The 24,651-nt window shown below is 46.1% G+C and overlaps 1 protein-coding gene across 1 annotated transcript in view; it reads right to left on the reverse strand.

Moving 5' to 3' along the window:
• ENPP6 (ectonucleotide pyrophosphatase/phosphodiesterase 6) overlaps positions 1-24,651 on the reverse strand; it is a 110,315-nt gene that overhangs the window by 14,487 nt on the left and 71,177 nt on the right. Inside the window, exons 3-6 of the mRNA XM_047714681.1 lie at positions 18,967-19,078; positions 10,209-10,350; positions 9,323-9,502; positions 5,978-6,115 (exon numbers count right to left, since the gene is read on the reverse strand). Coding sequence (XP_047570637.1) covers positions 5,978-6,115; positions 9,323-9,502; positions 10,209-10,350; positions 18,967-19,078 — 572 coding nt within the window. The remainder of the gene's footprint in view (positions 1-5,977; positions 6,116-9,322; positions 9,503-10,208; positions 10,351-18,966; positions 19,079-24,651) is intronic.

Below are 24,651 nucleotides of genomic sequence, written 5' to 3' on the forward strand. Positions count from 1 at the left end.
AATATGTACTGATTCATTTAGTAATTCACATTCCACAAACATGCACTGAGCCTCTGCCACGTGCCAGGTTCCACGGAGGAAAACGAAGGCGGAGACGCCACAGGGCTGCCTGCAAGGGGTTTCTAGCCCAGGAAGGAGGGGTTCAAGGGCAGATGGACAAATGCAGCCTGCCGGGGAGTGATTCCAGCTTTCGTGGGAATGTCAGGATGGAGGAAATTAAGGGAGAGCTGGGTGTTTCCTGGGAGAGACGGTGTTTGAGCTGGGCTAAAGGACGGATGGGAGTCGAGGAGGAAAGGGCACCCCGGGGTTCTGACTGATGTTACCAGAGCCCGCTGAGTACAGGCTGATTTTTTTTTAGGTACAGGTGTCCCCCGCTTTTTGAAAGTTCGAGTGACACCACTTCGCTTTTACAAAAAGAGCTACTATATTGGTAGCTAACCGAAAGAAATCCGAGGAGGGTTTTCGCTTCTATGAATAAAGGTGAAAAGCAAAAATGGTGTTCAGCATTGGGTTTTCATAGGGACCTCGTGCAGCCAAGCAGCGGTGGGGGTGGGGGAGTAGGGGGGTGGGGGGTGGGAGGGGGAGCACCGACCAGCTCCTTCCTTGGAAACCACATTCAGCAGGAAGCCACCAGAGCCCCGAACTGTGTCTATGAGCATCTGTGCTTTATCTCGATTTATTTTGTGCGTCCATAGCAAGACAGGGATCTAAGATATCAAAAAAGCCTAAGAGGTGATTTTCTGGGTCTGGGAACGCTCAAAAAATTCTTCCATATGAAGTAAAGGTAACTGTCTTGGCTTTGCACCGCCTCTGCCTACGAAGGGTTTCGGAGGGACACTCTGCTTCCGGACAGAGGGGGCGCATGGCGGGGGATGCTGCCTATAGGTAGAGGATGGAGTGGGGGATGGAAGAATGCACTTGAGTCTGGCGGAAACCACCCCTAGCATTTGCCCCCTTTGCATTTCCCTGTGTTGTCCCTGACCATCCCATATGCTGAGGACACGTGGGGCCCGCCTCCCGAGGGCCCTTGGACCACCACATCGGATGAAATCATGTCCAGCCCCACTGCAGATGCCCCTGGAGGAGGGAGCGGGTAGAGCAGGGGTGAGGGAAACCTCAGGAGAGGACAGGGGAGTGGGGTGGCTGGTGAAGAGTGTGGCCCTTGACCCCTGGCAAGCACAAGCAAAGAGGTTCCCACAGTGACCAGGTCTCAGGGAGACAGGCGGGGGCAGCCGTTTTGAAGAAGTCGTTTTGCCAGGCCGGGGCTTGACCTAGGTGGGTGGCCTGGGTGTTCCCACCCTTCGTGTGTGGTCCCTCCTCTGGGAACACGGATTCCTCAGATCGCCGCCCTTGCGGGGGGGGGGGGGGGGGGGGACGCCAGGGCCAGGGCTGGCAGTGGGTGGCAAGCCAGTCCGTACACTGAAGAGCGCGGGAGCGGAAGCAAGCTGTGGGGAGCCGCTGGCCGGAGCCGGCTTTCAGCTTTCCTGCGGCAGCGACAGCGGCTACGCGGGGAACTGTGCAATGCCAGGTGACCGGCCCAACCTGCTTCCTTGTCTTTATCTTTTTCGGTGACAGCTCTCTTAGGGGCCGTTTAAAAAAAAAAAATGAACACAATTAAGTGTTCCCAGTAGAGCAGCAAGGCTTAGAGTCTGCAAAATGTAAAGCGGGAGCAAGTTGATGTTCAGATGGGAACCCCATCGTTGCCAAGGAAGCCGAGTCTTGCCTGTTGCGGAATGGTGGCCGTAGTGGGGAGGAAAGGGAGATGGGATTCTTTTGTTGGCCCCAACCAGCACCAATTTGTCCTGACTCGGCTGTGTTTCTAATCACGTCTAACTCAGAAAGAAAGCCTCAGCCGCTCAAACCCAGACCCGGAGAGATTGCTTTCAGGCCTGAGAAGTTGGCCCCTGCTGCAGCCCCCAAGTACGGTCCAGCACAGAAACAACCTCCCATGTGCTGCGCGCTGCTGTGCAGGTCATGGAGCAAAGCACAGCCTTCTTCTACCGCTGGGGAGAGACTCTGCAAACAGCCATGGGGGGAGATGGAGAGGCCAGCACAAAGCGGGAGCAAAGACGGTGAGCAGGGTTCTCGAGTCTCTGTGTCATGTAAGTATAATGACCAACAGAAAGATGTAAAAGAAAAAAGACCGAGGCAGAAAGAAATGGACACTTGTCTCTAGGATTTTTCAGAAGACAAAGAGATAAAACTCCATGTTCTATCAAGGTATAATCTGAAATTATAATTTTTACCTGTGAGTCTTGAAAGAAATAGTCCATGAATTCAAGGATAGGAGTCAAAGGATAAAGGTATTCATTCAGTCTAGGAAACTAAGGTACAAAAAGGAGTGGCTGAAAGACAGCTAATCTCTCTTGGGACTCAGGGACAACTAGAATTTTTCAGAGAAACATTTGTGTCTTTATGTGATGACCCTCTAAGTTATATTAATGTCACTGATTGTGCTTCCTTCTTTGAACTGGCTGCTAGGAAGCTCAGAACCATATTTGTGTTCCGTGTTATGTTGTGCTGTGCTACTTTCAGGACTAACAATATCCTCCATGCAGAGTCACTGAAAGGAACAGAAACAGTAAGGGGGGGAGGGGAAATTTATTCAAAATAGCTGTTATTGTTGTCATTGCCCAAAATTTTAAGAAGAAATTTTTCCTAATGGATTTATTACCTGCAGAAGGGAAAATGACTTTATGTTCATGTCATTGAAACTGTGGGGGAGGAGTCATTTTAAAGCTTCTAAGGAACCTGTAATGATCAATAAAGATTTGTTCTATAACACCCGTCAGTAATTAAAGTGGGAAGAGATAATAACACTGATAGTCCCGATATTTAGTGGGTCAACACTAAACCTTTCAGAATCTTATTTTTTCACATCTTATTGATCTTCCTTCTGGTTTCTTTCTTTAAAACCAAAACCACTTTCTGCTTCAAATATTTAAAAAATCACCCCAAATTTCCTTTTTTTTTGAAATAATTATATATATTTTTAAATCAAGTAATCATCAGCTGTTAGACATTCTTCCTTTCTGTTCTGGTGGCTTCTCCCCTGTTTCTGAAGCCAAACAGTTAACCGGGTAGCCCCTGACTTAGTTCTGATTCACACAAACATGTGTATGTGTATTGTGTAATTACAAAAGTAATATAAGGTAACATAGTATATAATACGGTATGGGCTGGCTCTCAGAAGACACACTGGTCGGCAGGCTTCCTGCAAAAGAGCAGGTGCGTGGACCCTCAGTGCAGAGGGGAGGGGCGCTGGGAGGTCAGGGAGGCAGCATTGGGGCCCCGTCGGCTCTGTCACTGGGCTCTGTGAGTGGGCTGCCACCAGCATGTTTGTCCTCATTCTCCTCTCACTCCTCTTCTTTGTACCTAGGTTTCAGGGATCTTGCGTGCCTCATTCCGCAGCCTCTATATCACTGTTGTCTTGTGACTGTGACCGCGGGTTGGTCCACATTGCAGCAGAGTGCTAAAACTTAGGACCGAAGTGGACTTGAGGTAGGAATTTTCTAGCCACACTGCTAGAAACTGTTAGAAACTGCTGTTTCTGGATGAAACCTATGAGGAGGCTTGCTACTGGGGTCTGGGCAGAAGTGAATTAACGAACAGTGCAGTTAGAGAAGCTTAATCATCAGGGCTTCTCACTCTCATGCATTTCTTCTGAGCCCCTACACCTAATTTTTTAAATATATTTTTTAGATTTTATTTATTTATTTGACAGAGATCACAAGTAGGCAGAGAGGCAGGCAGAGAGAGAGAGATGGGGAAGCAGGCTCCCTGCTGAGCAGAGAGCCCAATGTGGGGCTCGATCCCAGGACTCTGGGATCATGACCTGAGCCAAAGGCCGAGGCTCAACCTACTGAGCCACCCAGGCACCCCCTTACACCTAATTTTACACTCATAATTACATATTCTTTTCAAATTTTATAATTGTCATAGTTCCATGAAACCGGTATTAGCCTCTGATTCTGGGGTTATATTTTTTGCTCCCCAATAAAATTAGGAGACATACAAGAAGAAGCCATACCCTTTCTTTTCTGTTTGGGATGACCTGAAGGGATGTGATGCTTGGGGCTGCAGCAGCCATCTTGCGACCCTGAAGAGAAAGCCAAAAGAATGGCAGAAGAGCTGACTCGGGGTCTTGATATGACTGATATGATTGAGCTGCCGGTTGACTTCTAGTTTTATAAGGTAATAAGTCTTCATTATTTAAGTGGTATACGAATGTGTATTCAAGTGGTATACGAATGATAACGAGGAGCATCTTGCTGATACCTCCAGATCCTCCGCTACCGTGTTTTAGTCACTCCCTGGAAAAATACGCATCTCCTTGCTGGATGTGCTACTGCTAAGACTCTTACCTTCCAGAAAGCACTTGAAGCTAGAGCAGCTTTCCTGGCGCTCATCCCACCCTAATGGAGGCTCTGGGGCCTCTCCTACTGGAATGGAGATGGCATCTCATTAGTTGTGCCGTGTCTTTGGCTTTGCCCCTCTTCCCATCTAAGACGGCTTTCCCATAAATTACTCCAAATCACCTCAATCGCCCCTTCCTACTATGAACCAGCTTCTCAGTGCACTTGATTTCAGCTAAATATGAGAACGGAAACAGGAGAGGCACATAATCGTCCTAAGAAATGAGTGCCAGCTACCCAGACTGACCCTCATCATCTCTTTGCTTTGAACAAGTCAAAGTCTTTCAACCAGAATTTCCTAAACTGAGAAACTTACAAAATGCAAGCCCTGTTGAGTGACTTGGGGAAGCTGGCTTTCCGGAACACAGCCGTGTACACACCTAGCCAGGTGACATAATCAACCGCCCGTGTGTTCATGCAAAGCTGTGAGCAAACCACTGTGCATGAAAATCCTGGGGGCCCAGAATAATCTCACGCCGGGAAAACATCAAACGGTGTGCTAGAATGAAGAAAGAAGCATGAGGAGGCAGAGGGACCTTCATGGAAATTTACGCTCACATGGTGTGGAAGCTGAAGTCCGCTGCTTCGCTGGGCCCCGCTGGGTCTCAGGACTGTGCGGACGGACAGCTCTGTCCGGGTCTGTTCTGTTTCCTTGGTGACCAGATGCTCCTCTTTGCAAGCACGCAGGAATGACTCAGTCCTCCTCAATGACCCGATTCCACTCATTTTTCCACACGTAGGTCCCTAGACTTCCATCCATTTGCCTGATCCGCGTTTCTGCTGATCCTCTCTCTGGCAGATAAATGCTAGTCCTAGGCCTTAGATCTCATTGGCATCAACCAACGACCCCCAGGTGCCAATACCTGTCATTCTCTTTCACCCTGCAGGCTGGTCTGTTTGAGAGCGGTCTCCAGACTCGGCTAGGATAAGCCACGCCCTCTCCGGGTGCTGATTCTAGATCAGCCTTGACCCCGGCTCCCCTGAAGGCCGGGGCGGGGCACACCAGCCCGCACTCCGAGGTTGATCAGAGAGCCCGCTGAGCTGGCCCTCAAGGCAGGCAGGCTGGAGCTGCTGAAGTCCCTTTTGTGCGAGGCAATGAGGTTTGGAGCCCAAACGCAAGGTAATCTCTACGAAATCCAGTGGGGACCCTGGATCTCTGCACTTGTGTTTGCCAAACATTTCTCTTAAAGGTGAAAGCAAAGCTGAGCATCTCCTGGATTTCCACTGCCCTGAAGCAACGGCTTTGGTTCATGGTAATTGTTGCACTTTAAACTGAATCGGTTACATTGTAAGCCTGGGTAATTGAGTTAAGGGCAGTTTGTTAAAATGTCGTGAGTCTGGAGCCACAAAGTCTGAACAGTGGCTTTGGGTCCACATCTGCCGTTGTGTGTCTACAAAGTCACCAGATCAAGGCGACTTGGGCCTCTAAAGATGGGAGTAAGGCCATGAAGGGCACTTAAGTGAAAACAAAATCTTTAATGTGCAAAAGCTGAGTAATTACTTACCTTTGGGTGTTTGACAGAATTTGTATAATGAACATATTGTGGTGATTTTATAATTACCTCAGTTATGAACCATCCTTCGTCAGCCACTAAGGTCAAAGGAGAGACAAATTTCCCTTTCTTGTAGTAGAACCTGCTCGGTATGGCTTCTTTCTCGTAGACAGTCATGTGTTCCACTGTTCTCAGTTTGTCATATATCTGCAGAGAGAACAAGAGTCAGCAGTTGGCATTCTCTTTCTTAGCCATATGTGAATATTTACAGCACGTGGAAGAGAGGGAGAACTTTACAGACCAAAGAAATGACCAAAGCACCTGATACGTTTGACTACATAAGAATGAGGAACTTCTGTATGTCTCAGAAAACAAGGTGGGCTGAAGATCCACACATCCTGTGACCTAAAAAGTTAGCCATGAGGGACCTAGCAAGAACCCTTCACACTCGTCCACCGGGAGACACAGAGAGGGACATAGACTGCAGATGGCAACAGCCCAAATGCCCAGCAACCATGGAAGGCAGAAATGACTCATGAGGTTCTCTGGGGGAAATACTATACAGCAACGAACAGGGACAGATTACAGCTCCACAGGGCACCTGCCATCATCTCAGGAATCTCAGTTTGAGAAGACAGAATAAGCAAGTTGCAGAAGAATACAGACAGGATTATTATTATTATTATTATTATTATTATTTGAGGTTTGAATAACTATAAAACTAAAGAACATATGCAGTAAAACTATAAGGAGAATGATGGAAATGATAACTTAATACTTTTTTTTTAAATTTATTTATTTGAGAGAGAGAGAGAGAGAGATCATAAGTAGGCAGGGAGGCAGGCAGAGAGAGAGGGGGAAGCAGGCTCCCTGCTGAGCAGAGAGCCCGATTCGGGGCTCGATCCCAGGACCCTGAGATCATGACCTGGGCCGAAGGCAGAGGCTTAAGCCACTGAGCCACCCAGGCGCCCCGATACTTTTCAATATTATATAATAATTTGCCTACTCAACAGTTAATAAACAAATCTCGAAAGCTTGTCTATGTCAAAAACTCTATAATAAAATTAAAAGGCAAATGAGGGGGTGCCTGGGTGGCTCAGTGGGTTAAGCCTCTGTCTTCAGCTCGGGTCATGGTCTCAGGATCCTGGGATTGAGTCCTGAGTCGGGCTCTCTGCTCAGCTGGGAGTCTGCTTCCTCCTCTCTCTCTCTCACTCTGCCTGCCTCTCTGCCTACTTGTGATCTCTCTCTGTGTGTCAAATAAGTAAATAAAATCTTTTTAAAAAAGGCAAATGGGGAATTGGTCTGCCTAATGTTAAATGTAACTAAGATCAAAGAAAGGGGATTTGTCCTTTGACTTGACCTAGAGCACATCTTATCTGCACCTGAATCTTAAAAGTATTAGTCATCTGTCTGCCCTTCATTACACTGCTAATTTCATGATGAGGGGTGTAAACTCTGCACATATTTCCAATATCTACCAGCCACTTAAATATTTATCGCTGGCATTGAAATCAATGGACTGATGTTGACTCATTGGCCCTTAGTCTAAGGACGCCCATCTTTCTGGGTGGAGGCGAATATAAAATTGAGCTTTTCAGCTCACTTCTGGAGAATAATTAGCCTTGAGGCTTAAAGCAGAGCGTTTCTGATGACCCCACAAGTGATGATTTCCTACTTGAGAAAATCCATTGTTCTTAAGGGAAGTGGGACGCATCTGCAGCCAGATTTCGGATTCGTGAAAAATCCGATGACACACACCGGGTCACACAAACTGTTGTGCCCCTCACATGATGGACTGTCACCCAAACACAGCCCCCACTCTAGAATAATCCACCAACTGCTTCAGGCGGCTCGAAGCCACCTGCCTAGAACGTTGCATTGGAAGAAGCTCTTCCAGCTCGTAAACTGCCGACGCTCAGGCACTCCGGAGGCAGCCCGTCCCCTGAGCGCCAAGCTGGAGACGGAGATCATCTTCCTCGCCAAGGAAACCACTTCTTTGCAAGAAGCCATTTTCTGGGGGGCCTGCCAATGTGTAGAGCATTCCTCCTGGCTCCATACTGAGGGATTTCACAAGCTGCTGTACAAATGGTCAGCACCTCCGCTTTCTGATCACGGAACTTGAGAAAAAGGGGCGACCACCTAGGAAATGGGACAAGGCTGGGGAGGAGCGGCACTGTTGGCAACTGTGTTGCTCCAACCCCAAATGGACAGATCTCAGACTTTGATATGGGAGTGGGCAGGAGGAGGTCGAAAGGACCAGGGGAGAGATGCTGGCCTCCCACGGGCTGTGCCCATCCATACCAGTGAGCTTCCATTGTCAGCCACAGCCATGCCATGAGGATGGGTGGAGGCATCAGGCTCCTAGGCCAGTTCCTGGCACCCTGGGGTTGGCACTGCCATGGACAGCAGTCTGAGCATCCCCCAAGGAAGTGACCTGCCTCCTGGTCCAGAGCACGAAGTATTCTCTGGGAGCGGGTGGAAGTCCCAGAGCTTGCCCTAGAATGTGACAAGGCAACATGGGGTGAAGCAGGAGGCCAAGATGCTGCTTGTCCCTTATTTTCTCATCATGATTTGCCAAGTACTGCAGATAATTATGGTTCGGAGAGAAGGGTGAGAAACGTCTCGCCATCTCAGAGTGCTGAGCAGGTCAGTGTGTGTGGGGAGCAACCCCTTGGAAATGCCCCCCTGCAATGGTGATCACTGTAATAAGTGGCACATATGTCGTCCTTGAGGTGGGTCCAGCATGGTTCTGTGGGTTTCTAGCAGCCCAGGAGGACAGCTCTGATGGCATCGGCACCCGCGTGGACTCGGAAGAAAAGCAGAGGGGCTGGGTCAGGGAGCCGTGGGTTACGGGTCCGTGATCGGGCGGGTATTTGCACCCAAGCAGCGTGCCTCCTTAGATAAGGAGCTGACCTTTGACACGCACAGCCTCAGCCCCTGTTCATTCATCACCTTCGTAGCTCCAGTTCCCTGATGAAAACAGATCAGATGGGCAGCTTTGCTCCAAAGAGCATTCTCTGCATGCATCCGCTCTCCCCGGGGTTTGCCTGGGAAGTGCCGCATTTCGGCCAATAAGAACACAGCCCTACTAACTGCTAAGAGCTTAACATGCCAAGCACCGCACATCCTTTATCTCATTTAATTTCCACCAACATCCATGGAGCAGAGTCCATCACACCCATTTCAGAGAAGAGAAGACACACATGGGAGGAGGGGCAGCTTGGCAGAGGTCAAGGGTGCGCGAGGTAGGTCATGTGCCCTGGGCAGCCCAGCTCCCGGCATAGATCCCTGCTTCAGCGCTGAAGCACCAGGGCAAAGATCAAGTGTGGAGCCATGCGAAGGGGGCGTGTTACACCCTGTCCCCCTCCCAGACCGCCCCCCCATTCTTTTCCCTCCCATCACGGAGCTTCTTGCCTCAGAGTGCTTCCCAGGGGCTGGCCAGAGGCTCACGACGGGCCCTCGGTCCTTCACTTGCTGCAGGTCGTTGAGGCTGATGTACTTATTCAGCTCGATCACTTTGTCCATCCAGAAAATGTCGGTCATCCCATGATCTGAGAAGATGATGACATTGAGGTGCTCCTGAAGCTCCCGCTCCTGTGGGCGGACAAAGGCCATCAGGACAGTGACCCGGCAGAGACGCGCTCACTCTGGCAGGTCTTATAAACTCTAAGTTATGGGGGCAAGGATCCTCCCTCACTCAGAGACTGAATCATCTCCTCCTCTGCCCTGATGAGACTGGCTGGACGTCACCGTAGAAGCACCCAGAGGGGGGCAATGCGAGAGCACACTCCCCTTTCCAGAAGTGCTAGAAATCATCCCTCCTGGGCTGGAGCCCTTTGAGCTACTTTGTCTGATCTCCTCTCCTTTGGCTCTTTCAGCAGACCTGTGTGCTAACATGGGAGCTGTCACTCCCCCATTCCACAAACGTGGAAAATAAAGCCCAGGAAAGCTTTACCTTGTTGAGCGTCAGCAGGCAAGGGGGTGGCAGGCTCAGGGACAGAACCCAGGTCTGGTCTCCATGCCCGCGTGGACCTGGTTCACAGACTTACTAGGTTTGGTAAAGGACCGCGCTGGCTAACAAGGTAGGACGCCAGGTAGGACGCCAATCCGGCCATTTCGGTCCTGCTGGGCTGGTGTCTGAGGAGGGTTGTGTGAAGAAAAGAGCCCCATCCCAGCCTGGTGCTGGCCTCATCCGCCAGGACCAGCGAGAAGGAGGACGCTGAGGGCTTATGACAGCCAGTGAGGCAGGAAGAAACCGACAAGAGGGGAGCTCAGCCTCACGGTCCTTGTCGCCGGTTACCTGGATCCACTTGGTCATGTACTTGAGGACGGTGTCCACGGCCTTCAGGGCGTCTTTCCGCTGAGGCGACGAGGGGCCGTAGTGGTGGCCTTCCACATCAATGCGCTCATAGTATATGGCCGCCAGGTCCGCCCGGCCACTCCTGGAGGGAGCAGAGTGAGAGGGACGCGGGTCAGGGAGGCCCTCAGCAGCTTTCTCCCCCTCTAACCAGCAGTCCTCTGTGAAAACCCTGGGGTCCCCAGACCCCTGGCCTGTGGGCCAGGCAAAGCTGACACCTTAAAGCGAACACGGTGATCGCCAAGGAAGAAACATCACCGCTGCATCTGGGCCTGACAATTCTGAGCTCCTCGGTGCAAGAGTCTGAGAGCATGGCCAGGGGACATCTGTGCTCTGGGCTCATGTGGCATCGCTCATCATGCCCCAAGAGCTGGAGGGGGCAGTAACAGGCAGGGGACAGCTCTCGTAGCTCTACTCTACCACCCGTTGTTGTCATAAGATCAGAACAACTAGAGGCAACCATTTGAATCACGACTGTTCGATTATTGCTGGACCTGAAGGAGTTATCTAAATACGACAGCAGACTGTGTTCAACCCTGGCAAGAAGAGAGTAAGCTTTTCTAGCATGGCCTGGGGGAGGCAGACAGGTCAGCGTCCAGGGCCTGCTGTCAGCAGACACTGACGTGAAGCTGACCCTTCATAGAGGAAATGAACCGTCAGCTCCAGTGTGAATATAGAGTGAATTCTTTTTTTTTTTTAAAGATTTTATTTATTTATTTGACAGAGAGAGATCACAAGCAGGCAGAGAGGCAGGTAGAGAGAGAGGAGGAAGCAGGCTCCCTGCTGAGCAGAGAGCCCGATGCGGGGCTCGATCCCAGGACCCTGAGATCATGACCTGAGCCGAAGGCAGCGGCTTAACCCACTGAGCCACCCAGGCGCCCCCATAGAGTGAATTCTAACAGTGACCACACTTCTGTGGGTCCCAGGGAGACCCTGGCTCTGGAAAAACTCTCCCTCTTGGCCAGAGTGCTGATAATACTGATAAAGGCAGAGTACTAATAATCCAAGCCCTTGATGCTGGGCTAAGAATGACCAGGAACTAGTGATCTCAATTGGAGTAGGAGGCCTGCAGAGTCAGGGAGGGGAGAAAAATGCGGTGTGAGGTACCTCCCTCCCTCACACAGTGGTTTCCACCGCCCCCCGCCCCCGCCAAGCTTTGCCCACGACTCCCCACTAAGCACCCAAATGAAACAGTGATCCTGCTGATGATGACGCTAATGATGGGAGCACTTATAGTGACTGACAGAAGTTGAAGCCATGCAGAGGAAATTCAAGCTAATTCCTTTGCTTGCACTTTACAAAAGCTAATAATTAATACTCTTGGTGGATTGCCTTATTTCCCCAGAAGAGCCAGATTTTAAGGGCACACACACCAATGAGATGGCGTGGTGTCTCCCGATGAGTCTGCCCCAACACTTGGAACACGAGCAGTAAAAGAACGTGTGACCACAGAGCCTGCTGTGCCTTGGGTCTTGCAATCCACAGAGGAGGGAAAATTGCCTCCCGGAAGTTCAGAGAGTGTGGTTTGCACGGCCAGAGTTAAAAACAGCTCCCATGCCTCCTCTAGGTCTCAGGGGAGATGGTGCCTCTCCCAGGAAGCTGGCTCTGGTGCCCCAGGCTCAGCTGGGCAGCCCCCCGGGTGCCCCTGCGGCTCTCCAGGCTCATCTCCTGGTAAACGCTCTTCCATGCTGGGCTGTAGTTGCCTCTTGATGACTCTAAACTGTGAAGCTCTCTGGGGGGATGGCGATTCATGCTCTATTGTAGCTCAGTTGTAGCCTACTGCATTTGGCATACAGTTGGTGCTCTATAACGGTTGAAAGTCTACTAATAGTAAGTGCTCAATAAATGACAGTTCCTCTTGGTCAGGCACTATGTTGAAGGCTTTTCCTTCATTATTTAATCCTCACAGCAACCGTTTAGGATAGGAATGCATTGAACAGAGAGCTCAGTACAGTTGTCTGCATTACACAGCCAGGGAGAGATGGAACTAGGACTCAAACCTGCATTGGGCTGACTACAAAACCTGGACCACAACCACTAAGAACTCAACGGCCCACCCTAATGGAGCAGCATTCTGCTTATTCTCTTGTGGAAATGGTCCTTACTGTCTTATAAGAATTTCACCCTTCTTGATGGATAATGCACCATGTCTGTGGGTTGGATTGTCTTGGATTTCCGGAACTACTATGTGAAGCATCCCTCCGGAAACGCATTTGTACATTTTGCAGATGGGGAAATAGGCCAGAAAGGATTCTAGGACTCACTCAAGGCCTTACAGAGATATAGCTAGACCTGGAAACGTGAATCTCCAAGATCAGACCATTCTACCAGCCCGGGCTTTTGAAAGTTCGTGTCTACTCCTTTCACTACACGGGGGATGGTTTTCAGACAATATCGCACCTAGCGTCTTCCTTCATTATGGTCCTGCTTGCCACGAGGGCATGCCCTTTAATGATGCTGTGACGTTCTACGCTTTCCCTGAGGAGCACTTCATTTATGTGTTTGAGGGGACATTCATTTCAAGTTAAGTGAAATTGCTGTTCGGGTGTTTTCTTTTTTTAGAACACAGCAAACCGGCCTTTCCTTAACAAATACCATTACCACCCTCCTCCGCAACCGGGACCGGGTCAGGTGTTTTTCAAAAGTGATATTATCATTATTCATACTCGCTAAAGTGTGAATGACTCACCCATCTATAGATGGCAGAGAACAAAAAGTCACCGCAAGGCCCGCAAGGGTGTGGGCGGCGGATAAAATGTCTCGCCAGGAAATGGCACTTGCATACACATCCCTAAACTGCTGTGAGGTCTGTGTTGGTTACATGGATAAACTAATGGACGTGATGCAACCTTCCAGAAAATCTCGCTCTCAGATGAGCCTCAGCCTTTACATGCTTTATGCACTTGCACGTGTAGCTGCCCAGATGTGCAGGTTCACACAGGGTATCCCGGGTTCAAGTGTGCGCGCTTCCAGTGTGGGGCTTGCACGGGGGAAACTTGCACAAACGGGCTGACAGTTGCTTTCAACTTCAATGACATGCTTTTAGGTCACTGCAACGCAGATACTTCCCCTGAACGCAGTAGACCCTTGGCTAGTCTCCTGCAGGCTCTGCGCCGTACCCACAAATCTCTGTGTGTTCGGGAAGCCAATGTCACAGATTCACCTGATGACTTCCTTTGAAGGAGCTGTCGACCCCAGGTGCCAGGAACACTGGAGTTTGGATGCGGGCGAGTCAGGGATTTATGCGGGCACCTTTGGAAAAGATTTCCAGGTTGGAGCTCCGTTGATTTGTTAGGGACCCAAGTCTTTGAGGGCTGAGAGCTCTTGCCTGTTTGTAGTTTAGTGCACAGACTCTTGGTCGGCACTGTTTTCCACATGGATCTGGTCTCCATCACGGGTCAGCTCATTTGGAATGGAGCAGTTGGGTGAGGAGGGATGGGTGGAAATGCCTGCAGACCTCTTGTTGGCCGTTTATAATTTATAGCTTTAGGGGGTCCAGGAACCGAGCCTAAGGACATGTGGCTGTCGGCCCAGTACTTGAGAGCTGCAAGGAGCCCCCAGCCCTAGGGTCTCAGAGACACCCAGGTCCCCCATCATCTTAAGATGCTGTCCAGATCTCTTTTCAGTGTAAAAGTTCATAACCTCACATCCATTTTCCTGACTGAAGTGAGTTGGAAAGAGAAGACTTAGGGAGAGAGAAATGGGGGGCAATTCAAAGGGATGGTTGAAGTTATCAACTGTTAAGAAAAATGATCCAAAACTTAGAAATTAGGGTCCCAAAACAGCTGCCTGTCATGCCTGTGTCCTAAAAGACAGGTGTCTAATAAACTTACTTATGGGTCACCAGATTTTATGACCCACTCGAGCCCGGACTGTGTAAATTTAGCTGTTAATCTGTAGGAAGCCAGTAAGATGAAGGTTATTTTCCCTGATGGAGAAAGCAGTCTCAAAGATCATGGTCTGGTTGTCCTCTAAGTTGGGAAGCATTTTTTGGCTTTTCATGATAATCGTATGCCATCATCCTCTATCATTCTTTTCCTTCACACATGTGTTTCTCACATTCTCCATTCAAGCATCTGGGTCATCCCCGGGTCCCCTCAAAAATAAAGTGATTTGAACTTGGGCATAATTCTCATATACGTATGTACTGAGCACATGACAGAAGTTAGTTTTGAAGATAACACTTTGATAGGGCATTGGAATTACACATATCTGTGTTCAAAGATGGGAACCTTGCAATGCGGGTGGTCTTGAGAACAGCAGAAATATCTGGAAGCCTCGACATGCCATGTGAAAGACGTCCACAGAGGACTACACTGGGTACGAAACAAGCCGATGTCTGTAAAGTGCTTGACACACAGCAATAGGGAGGCAACGGGAAGGGGATGACTTCCATTTCTCTCTTCCTTCCAGATGCGGCCAGATGGTGTCAGCCTGTGTGCTGAGCCCCCTCCCTTAGAGTCCACGGGGAGGAGGGACAAAGGCCAGGACATTTGCACCAGCTGGCCCTGTGGTCTGTGGAAAGAACCGTCTCATCATCCGTCCATTCCTTTATGGTCACCAGCAGCCACTGACGTTCTGGGATCCTAATGGAATTCCTCTGGAGCTGTTTTCCATAGCCTGGAGCTTGACAACGGACGGGGGCTGTGTCCACTGCCCCCATGGCCCAGTTGTTACTTGACGAATCCTTTCGAGAGGCTGCATCAGGCGTCTCCTAGGGGCAGTCTCCTGGCCCCTCCAGGCCGTCAGGGCTGCCTGTGGCTGCCCCCACACCCTGTAACCCCCAGATGAGCTACTCATGCCCCTTTTCCTGCCTGCCAAAGCATGACTAGCCTATAAACAGAACTTCCTAAACAGAACTTCCAGGAGGAAGTTCTAAGTGATGTGATGGCAAACAGCTTCCTGTTGTGGCTGTGTGGGTGGGGGAATCACTTCGCTGTCCCCGTGTGTGGGGTCATGGCACCTAACATGCCTGTGACCGAGGCTGTGTACTGCTGGACATGGCAAACAGCAGGCAGACCACAATGGCTGCTAGTCCACCTCAGGCCCTCGTGAGCCCTGGACCCAGGACAGCCCCACAGGGGTGACTTGGAAGGAGCCATCCCCTCCAGCCTCTCCATCTGATTGGGTTTTGGGGCACTTCAGAGGTATGGGTGCAGACCGGAAGAAGAGCTGCGACGTTGACTTTGAAACGTCCAGGCGCTTCTCGCTCAGACCTGGGCTCCGGCTCCACCACCTGCTAGCTGTGGGTGACCCAAGGCAACGAACGTAACTTTGGGAGAGTCAGCGGGCTCTTTGTAAGAGGGGGAAGACAACACCTGAGCAGTCCAGTAGGTGTGACAGCAGAACGGGTCAATGGCAATGGCACCTCTGACACAATGCTAGCCGGTGGGTGTTGAAGGCATGAATTCTCTTCACCTTCTCCTTCCCTCTAGGCTAGAGGTTGTCTAGGTGCTGAGGCAGCATCTACTGTGGATAGGACTTGGGTCAACAAAGCTTTATGAGGCCTGGAAGGCAATGCCCAGATCAAACATGGAAATGGGACTCGCCCTTCCTACAGAACCGTGCAGCCTCTTGGCTGAGCTGGACCCTTTGCTGACACGCTGTCTGTAGGTCAATCTTAACTGCCTTCTGTAAAAACGTATCTATCCTCTATCCCATTCTCTCTGCCTCTCAGATCAAGAGCAAAGCAGACAGACACTCTGAAAGCAGTACTGATCAGGAAAAATGTGTATGTGCCTGTGTTTGCACACTCGTGTGAACTCTAAGCACTCTTCAAATGATAACTAGGAATTTTGAGACAGAGCTGAGCAGAAACCAAGAGGTAAGCTATGGAGTCCAAAGTTTGCTCCTAGTTCGTGGGCCATCTGATGGAAAGATAAATAGTTAATATGTCTTTGCCTAACACACAGAGCAAAAGAATTCATTATTCCTTTGAGTTGCATTCTTACACGAAAAAGTTGCTATATATAAAGTGGTCTTAGCTGTGTTGGCACACCAGTGTCAATCCTTTCTTCTACTTTGTGAGAAGGTAATGAGACATGTTCTGAAAACACATAGGTTAGGAGTGCTTGGATGGCTCAGTCAGCTAAGGGTCGGACTCTTGGATTCAGCTCAGGTCATGATCTCAGGGTCGTGTGATCAAGCCCCATGTCGAGCTCCATGGAACCTGCTTAAGATTCTCTCTCTCCCTCTCCCGCTACCCCTCATGTACCCGCTCTAAATCAATCAGTCAATCAATCTGTGTAGGTTGGTTAAAGGAGGTTCCTTCTTTTTCTTTGCAAGAGAGCCTAGCTCATCTTACTGCTTTCCACAGGCAATAGGTATCATCTGGCCTATTGTCTTTCTTCCTTTTTTCTCTCTGTCTCATTTCAAGCCCTGACTAGTTTTAGAAATGGTGGCTCTCCAGCTTTCCAACCACTATTCACAGGGGCCCTTTCTGGTGACCCTGTTAACTTTGACAGTATGAAGACCCCACAAGACAATTGCACTGGCCTGATTCCATCCTGCCTAGGCCTTCACTGCCCAACTGCAGAAGCATCGTTCCCTGGTAGATCACGTGCATGCCATCCCCTGGAGTTCAAGGCCTTTCATGTAGACTACAGTGTGAATGGTGCCAATTGAACAATGTGGTGGCTGGCAACAGGTCACACCAGGTAGAGGCCTAGCCCAGGGCCAGCTTCTTGGGCCTGCAGTTCTTGGTAGCCTTTTCTGTCCAGGGGAGCCCAATGCCTTTGCTAAACACACACACACACACACACACACACACACCCCACTAATCCTTCCCCTTTCTAAATGCTGTGCTCTAAGGTAAAGATGTTGTTCCCCAGTGTTCCAGAGCTTTGCCATGTTGCTTGAAAAGGGAAAAAGTAAAACATCTCTAGAAACAGAGAAGCAGAACTTTCTCTAGGAGCCAGAGCCCAGCACTCGTTTCTCCAGCATGCCGCGATGCCTCAGGACGAGGAAGCCTGCTTGGATGGGCCAGCTAGCGGGCACTGGCTAACCTGAGGCTGCTGGGTCTGTGTGCCTCCCCACCTGCTGAATCACTGGGTTGGATACAGTGAGGGACCATTCGGCTGTCAAGGCAAGATGAATGTGAAAATGATTACACTCCCAGAGTGTTGGGTTCTTTGGAGGTATCTGTATGACAACTATGTTCTAAATGTTCATATTTATCGTGGCCACAGTCTGTAGGGGCAGCCAGCTTTTTGGTTATATTGGAAACAGCACTGTATGGACACAGAGCTATTCCAGAATTCTAGCTCTGCTCATCTGCTCTGCGTGTAGTACCCTGCTGCTTTGCACAAACTAGTTTGTAACATGATATTCCAGGCCATCACATGTGTGTGTGGTTTTCTAGCACTTGTGGGCAAGGAAAAGAAAGCAGAGTAGGTAGGAGGCAGGATCATATAACACACATGATTTACAAACCATATGTTGAAGAATATTTATTCAATAGTTAATAATATTTATTTAAAGTTCATTCCAGACCCTGTCCCTTCCCTCTTCCCTCCAGAAAAAAAAAACAACTAAACTTTAAAATTTGTTACATCTCAGTTTTAGAGTATTTCAAACCTATTTTTTCTCCAATCTATCAGAGCCTAAATCTTCCTGTGCATCAAAGCAACCCCCCTTGATAGGTTTCATGGAAGTGGAATTATTCTAAGAAGCAGTGAAGGGAGGGGTGTTGTTTTCTCCTTGTACAGTTCTGTGGGGGTGACTGGTGCTCCCTGAAATGTTTGGGGTGGTGATGGCGAGAATGGGATTCATAACTGGTCAGTTCTATACCTGGGGCAATCTCAGCTATGGGCCAATTCATGCGGTTTCCGCTGGTGAGTTGTACGCAGTGCCTAGGATATGGTGGCCCTTGGAGTCTGCCCAGCTTGAAAACCAGGCTCTTTCTCCTGGGAGGATAACGGTCCCTGCCTGGTGTCCAAACTGAATGCTACGGGTCTTCTGCCTTGAAGCTACCCAGGAGACCCACTCAGCAGCCAAGGCGACTGCAAATCCAGTCCTGGAAATGAGAGAGCTCCCAACATCCATGGCCTCTCGGTTGCTGATTACTCAGGTACAGCCCACCTGGTCTCCCATCTTGACTTCCACATCTAGCGATGTCTGAGACTGCCTTGAGGCTTTCTCCTAACCTTTCTTGTTGATCAGATTCTCTGAAAGACTCTTGTGTGCTATTTTAGACACCATTAATGATTTCTGCATTTTTAAAGCTCTGTGTCATTGTTCCATGTGGGAGGAATAAAAGGTTCTATCTTCTAATGTGCTAACATGTTTCACACATTGCCAAGAAGTGGGGAGAGCAGGCAATTTTTTCAAATTTACTTCCCCAAAGAGCCACCCTTTTAACCAAATAATGACATTTTCTGAAATTCAAGCATTCCCTAAATCTTAACTAGAGAGATGTTGACCTTCATATTGCTTCTCTATGGTCCGTCAACGTAAAGAAGAAAGTCTCAAACCCTTTGGGACTTTCTTGCTCTTGATTCAACATTTATGAAGAGTGCCCCTACCTAAAAGGGCTCACTCACAATTACTTTCTGTTGCAGTTAACGGTCAACACGCAAGAGGTTAACCACCTCTTGAAGACATTACTCCACCTGTATCAAACCTTCTTAATTCACTTTAGCATTCATTAGTGGTCCTGGAAATAATGAAGAACAATGATTGGCTGAAACTTTGGGACACTTACTTGAGGGAGTCAAGAGCATCGCTCACAGCATTGGCAAAATTGATATCTGTCGGGACGTTTTTATATTCTAGGCAGTAAGTAGGTCTGACCCCAAGAATCTCCACCTCACAGCCTAAGAAGGAAAAAGATGGTAAATGGTTACTTTCTTTAATAATTAAGGTAGGTTTTTGAGCTTATTTCAGGAAGCAAACACCATTAGTCAAAATAAAATCTTGGTTCATTTTCATGAAAATGGCATATTTAACTGTAATTTTGTTTAACTGGAGCAGAGGCTCTCAAATGTCATTCCTATGGGACACGGGTGTCCCATAACAGGGACCAGCAAAAATTGGTTAATGTTGGTCTTTCCCAACTTGGAACAAAATGAATTCATACACAGAAAGCTCTCAATTAAAACTTTTTTCCATAGAATTTTTTCATAACTGCTAAGTCTTCTAGTGTGTCTTTGTCTATTCTAAAATCAAGTATTAGATAGTATCTGATTAGTTCTGGAATAAAAAAATAAATATTTCTGTAGTCTAACTGGACTTAGAAATACCACACCAAATTAGCAAGCCTAAAAATCACTGAATTAAAGCAAGGATCTGAGACATGTCTTTGCCTCTCCCAAAATGAAGGAAAAGAATTTTTTAAAAAGATTTTATTTATTTATTTCAGATGGAGAGAGCACACGAGCAGGGTGTGGGGAGAGGAGAAGGTGGGGAAGAGAAGAGGGATAGGGACAAGCAGACTCCATGTTGAGCACAAAGCTGGGCATGGGGCTTGATCCCATGAGCCTGAGATCATGACCTGAGCCAAAATCAAGAGTCAGAGGCCAAACTGACTGAGCCACCCAGTACCCCAAAACGAAGTAAAGGAATTAAGGGCATTCAGATGTTAGGAGTTACTACGGCCTCAGCTTCACTGCCCCAGACTCATGGACAAGTAGAAGTATTTGCTCTGAGGAAGAGATACCCAACCTTATTATCGAACTATAGGGCAGGAGAGGGATGAACAAGTCTCAGTTTAAGTTCGTTGACTATTACTGGGCACCTACTATGAACTAGTCACTGTGGTCAGACATAGCAGAAACAAAAATGTGTCAGTCAGGGTCTCTATCCTAGAGCATTTGGGAATCTAGTCTAGTGGGAGGAGACCTTTGGGAAAAAAGTGTAACATATGAAGTTTAAAATGAGGTGCAAGGCAACAGCTCATTAGAGACTGGGGACAGAACATCAGAGGGGAGAGGGATCTTCCAAGCTGCAGAAAGCTGAGGACAATACTGGAGAGAAAAAGAACTCAGTGATTCAAAAAGTAGGCAACGTAAACTTTCCATGTAAAGACCAGAGAGTTTGCCACTGGACAAATTCCAAGGACTGATAAAGGGATAATCGTTATCTTCCCTCATGACATTTGAAACTAGTGGCAAAGTAAATCTAACTAAAGCTTCAAAATCCCCCAGACCAAGCTCAACTACAGATTAGATTGACTTAGCCTCCACCCTAAAGGCCTAACATAGGAAGAGGCATGAATTTTTCTCAGGGGAAATATCATTTGTTACACCTTCTACTGTTCTTTTTCACATAATGTTTGGCATATAATAAAAAATCATGAGATGTACTAAGAAGTAATAAAATGTGCCTCCTAATCAAGAGAAAAATATTCAACAGAACCAGGTCCACAGATGACACAAATGTTGGCGAGAAAGGGTAAACATATAAGAAATTTCTTTAAGAGATTATTGACTATTTAAGGCAAAATTAAAAACAATATATTATGGGATTTACAATATATCCATAAGTAAAATAGATGACAATAAGAATATAAGGAATGTATAAGTGGATAAATGGCATTATAAAATTTAAAAACTCTAATTTCATTGTGAAGTAATATAGTATTAATTCAGGGTAGAACATGAAAGAGCTAAAGATGCATGTTGGTATGTCTAGAGTAACCTTTAGAAAAAAAAATGATAAAATCTGAAATCAATACAAGAGAAAACCAACTATACTAGTTTCAAAATAAATGTGAATGGATTAAACTCTGAAAGAATGTGAAGATGAAACAAACAAAACCCAACTATAAAATACTTTTAAAATTTACACTTGATATAAAATGACACAGAAATTTTACATATAAAAGAGTGGATGAAACCCACCCCCTGAGCAAAAAAAAACACCCCAAAGGTAGTCTCAAAAACCTGAAATAGCTATAAATCCACATTAACAGTTAAGAAGGTGTGTGCTTGTTAGGAGGGGAGATCTTAAAAGTTCTCATCATAAGAAAGAATAATTTATGACTATGTGTGGTAGGGAATATTAACTAGACTTATTGTGATAATTATTTCACATCATTTCTCGGCCTTTTGGCTAAGATCAAGCGTGATAATTATTTCACCAAATATATGTCAAATGATTTTGTTGTATACCTGAAAAAATACAATTTTAATATAATTTTATCTCAAAAAAAATAAATAAAAAGAATGGGTATGATTGTTTACATATCATTAACATACATTCTAACTGGTGTAAGGTGGTATCTCAATGTGGTTTTTTTTTTTTTTTTTTTCAATGTGGTTTTGATTTGAATCTCCCTGATGGCTAATGATGATGAATATTTTTCATGTGTCTGTTAGCCATTTGTATGTCTTCTTTGGAGAAGTGTCTGTTTATGTCTTCTGCCCATTTTTTGACGTGATTATCTGTTTTGTCTGTGTTGAGTTTGAGTAGATCTTGGATATCAGCCCTTTGTCTGTACTGTCATTTGCAAATATCTTCTCCCATTCCGTGGGTTGCCTCTTTGTTTTGTTGACTATTTTCTTTGCTGTGCAGAAGCTTTTGATCTTGATGAAGTCCCAAACAACACACACACAGTAGTCTTGGGAAAATAAGGTGCAAATTTGCAATCTTGGTGGAAGATTTTAATGACAACTTAAGAAATAAAGAATAAATGATGTATAAGATATAGCTACATAAAGATATAGAGGATTTGATTTTTTTAAACTTAAATTCAACTAATTAACATTTAATGTATTATTAGTTTCAGAGGTAGAGGTCAATGATTCATCAGTCTTATATAATACCCAGTGCTCATTCCAACACATACCCTCCCCAATGTCCATCACCTAGTTACCCAACCCACGCCCCCTTCCCCTCCAGCAACCCTGTTTGTTTCCTATGATTAAGAGTCTCTTATAGTTTGTCTCCCTCTCTGATTTCATCTTGTTTTATTTAAAGATATAGAGGATTTGAACGTTACTAACAATACACTGGATTCAAGAGATATTGAAAATTTTACTATTACAGAATATTCAATATTATCAAACCAAAGAGAAAAGTTGATCGTATTCCAGTCCACAAAGAAAATCTCAATAACTTCCAAAAAGGAGAAATTTTATAGGCCACCATGCATATTATCTGACCTCAGGCAATAAAATTAGGGATTAATCATAACAGTTAACTAAATATAAACCCACTGCTTATAAATGAAAAAGAAACCCCTTATGTAACTTGATGTAAAGAGGAAATGAGACTTTCACTGATGCACTAGATATTAACTACGGTGAAAATTCTCCTTTTCAAAATTTCACAGGATGCATTTTCATTTAGGTCGGAAGCAAATCAGGAATGTTGCCATCCCTGCTGCAATTTATTACGGTTATAAAACTTCTTATCAAGGCAGTTAACAAGAAAAGGAAATAAAAAAATGAGTGTTGGAAACCAGAAGGCATGCCTGAAGAGCTCATCTACAGGAACTTTTTTTTTTCTAGGGGTGCCTGGGTGACTCGGTGGGTTAAGCCTCTGCCTTTGCCTTTGAGCCCTACATCGGGCTCTCTGCTCAGCAGGGAGCCTGCTTCTCTCTCTCTCTCTGTCGGCCTCTCTGCCTACTTGTGATCTCTCTGTCAAATAAATAAATAAAATCTTTAAAAAGGAAAAAAAAAGTTTTTTCTACAACTTGTGGCAAAATACTCATATTGCTTCATGAAACAGTACAGAAACACAGCAGATACAAAAGTTTCAACAAACTATGAACAATGCAGGCTCATATATCCTTGTTCTATTCTATTCTGTTTTTTTTTTTTTTTTAATACTGATTAGCAATCCATAGATTGCTTTCACTGTCTTCTATGGATCAAGTCTTATGTTTGGAAAACAAATACATATGTGTGAATTCCTGAGTCCCTCTCGTTCTTTGAGAATAATGTTGTTAGGTGATATTTACACAATTTTTATTGTATGCATGCTTCCCCTAGGCAAACCACTTCTAGGAACATATTCTAAGAAAGTTGTATATGTAAGCATCTTTATTACACTCTCCACTGAGCAGGGAGCCCCATGTGGGTCTCAATCCTGGGGCCTTGGGATCATGACCTGAGCCAAAGACAGACACGTAACCGACTAAGCCACCCAAGCATCCCATCATTTTTATAAATATGGAGTCTGCTTCAGATTCTCTTTCCCTCTTCCTCTGCTTCTCCTCATGCTCTCTCTCTCTCAAATAAATAGATAAATCTTTTTTAAAAAAGAGTATCTGAACTTTACTCTTAGCCTATTTGCCTGCTCTTGTGTAAATACTATTTTTTGTTCATTTTTGCAGTTTTAAAATGTCCATATTTAATGGTGTAAATCTTCCAGTTTTATTCATTTGACTCAAGATTGTTTTTGCTATTCTTGAACCTGAATTTCCATATAAATTTTAGAATTGACCTGTCAATTCACACACACACACATAAACACAAGCTGCTAAAATTTTGATTGGGATTATACTGAATCTATAGATCAACTTTGGGAAAGTTGATGTAATATTAAGATTTCCAGCTCATTAACATAATATATGCCTCCAATTTTTAAGGTCTTTTTACATTTCTCTAAATAATTTTCCAAGTAAAGTTCTCAAGCTATTTTTGTTAGATTTATTCCTTTATTTTTTTGTGTTTTGATTCTATTGTAAATAATACTGGTCTTATTTTTTTTTAAGATTTTATTTATTTATTGACACAGACTGAGGGAGAGAGGGAGATGTGCACAAGCAGAGGCAGCAGCAGGCAGAGGGAGAGGCAGGCTTCCCGGTAAATAGAGATCCCGACATGGGGCTCGATCCCAGGACTTTGAGATCATGACCCAAGCTGAAACCAGATACTCAACTGACTGAGCCACCCAGCCACCCCAATGATATTGGTTTTTAAATTTCATTTTCTACGTTTTTGTTCCTAGTATATATAAATACAATAGTTTTAAAATATTGATCTTCTATCAATAGACTTATCTCATTAACTCTAAACATAAATTCTTTTGGATTTTTAGAGTCATCTAGAATAATGATGATTTTTTTTCTTCTTTTTGTTTTATTTTTACCCCTGCCCTCCCCCACCACATCCCCCAACTGGATAGGACCTCTAAATATAATTCTGAATGGAAGTTATGGTAGGAGGTATCCTTGTCTCATTCTTGAACCCATTTACTATCAACTATTATGTTTAGCTATAGGGTTATTGGTAGTTAGTCTTTTTCAGATTAAGGAGGTATTTTACTAGTTACCCAAGTCCATTCTAATAAATTCCAGTTTTGTTTCACCTAGAGTTTTTTTTAATGAATGTTTGTTGATATTTATCAAATAGTTTTTATGTATCTACTAAGATGATTGGTTTTTTAAAATTTTATTGTTGCTGTTGTGAATTACACTGATAGATTTTAAAATATGAAACCT

Source organism: Lutra lutra, chromosome 2 (genome assembly GCF_902655055.1).
Source record: "Lutra lutra chromosome 2, mLutLut1.2, whole genome shotgun sequence".
NCBI lineage: Eukaryota > Metazoa > Chordata > Mammalia > Carnivora > Mustelidae > Lutra > Lutra lutra.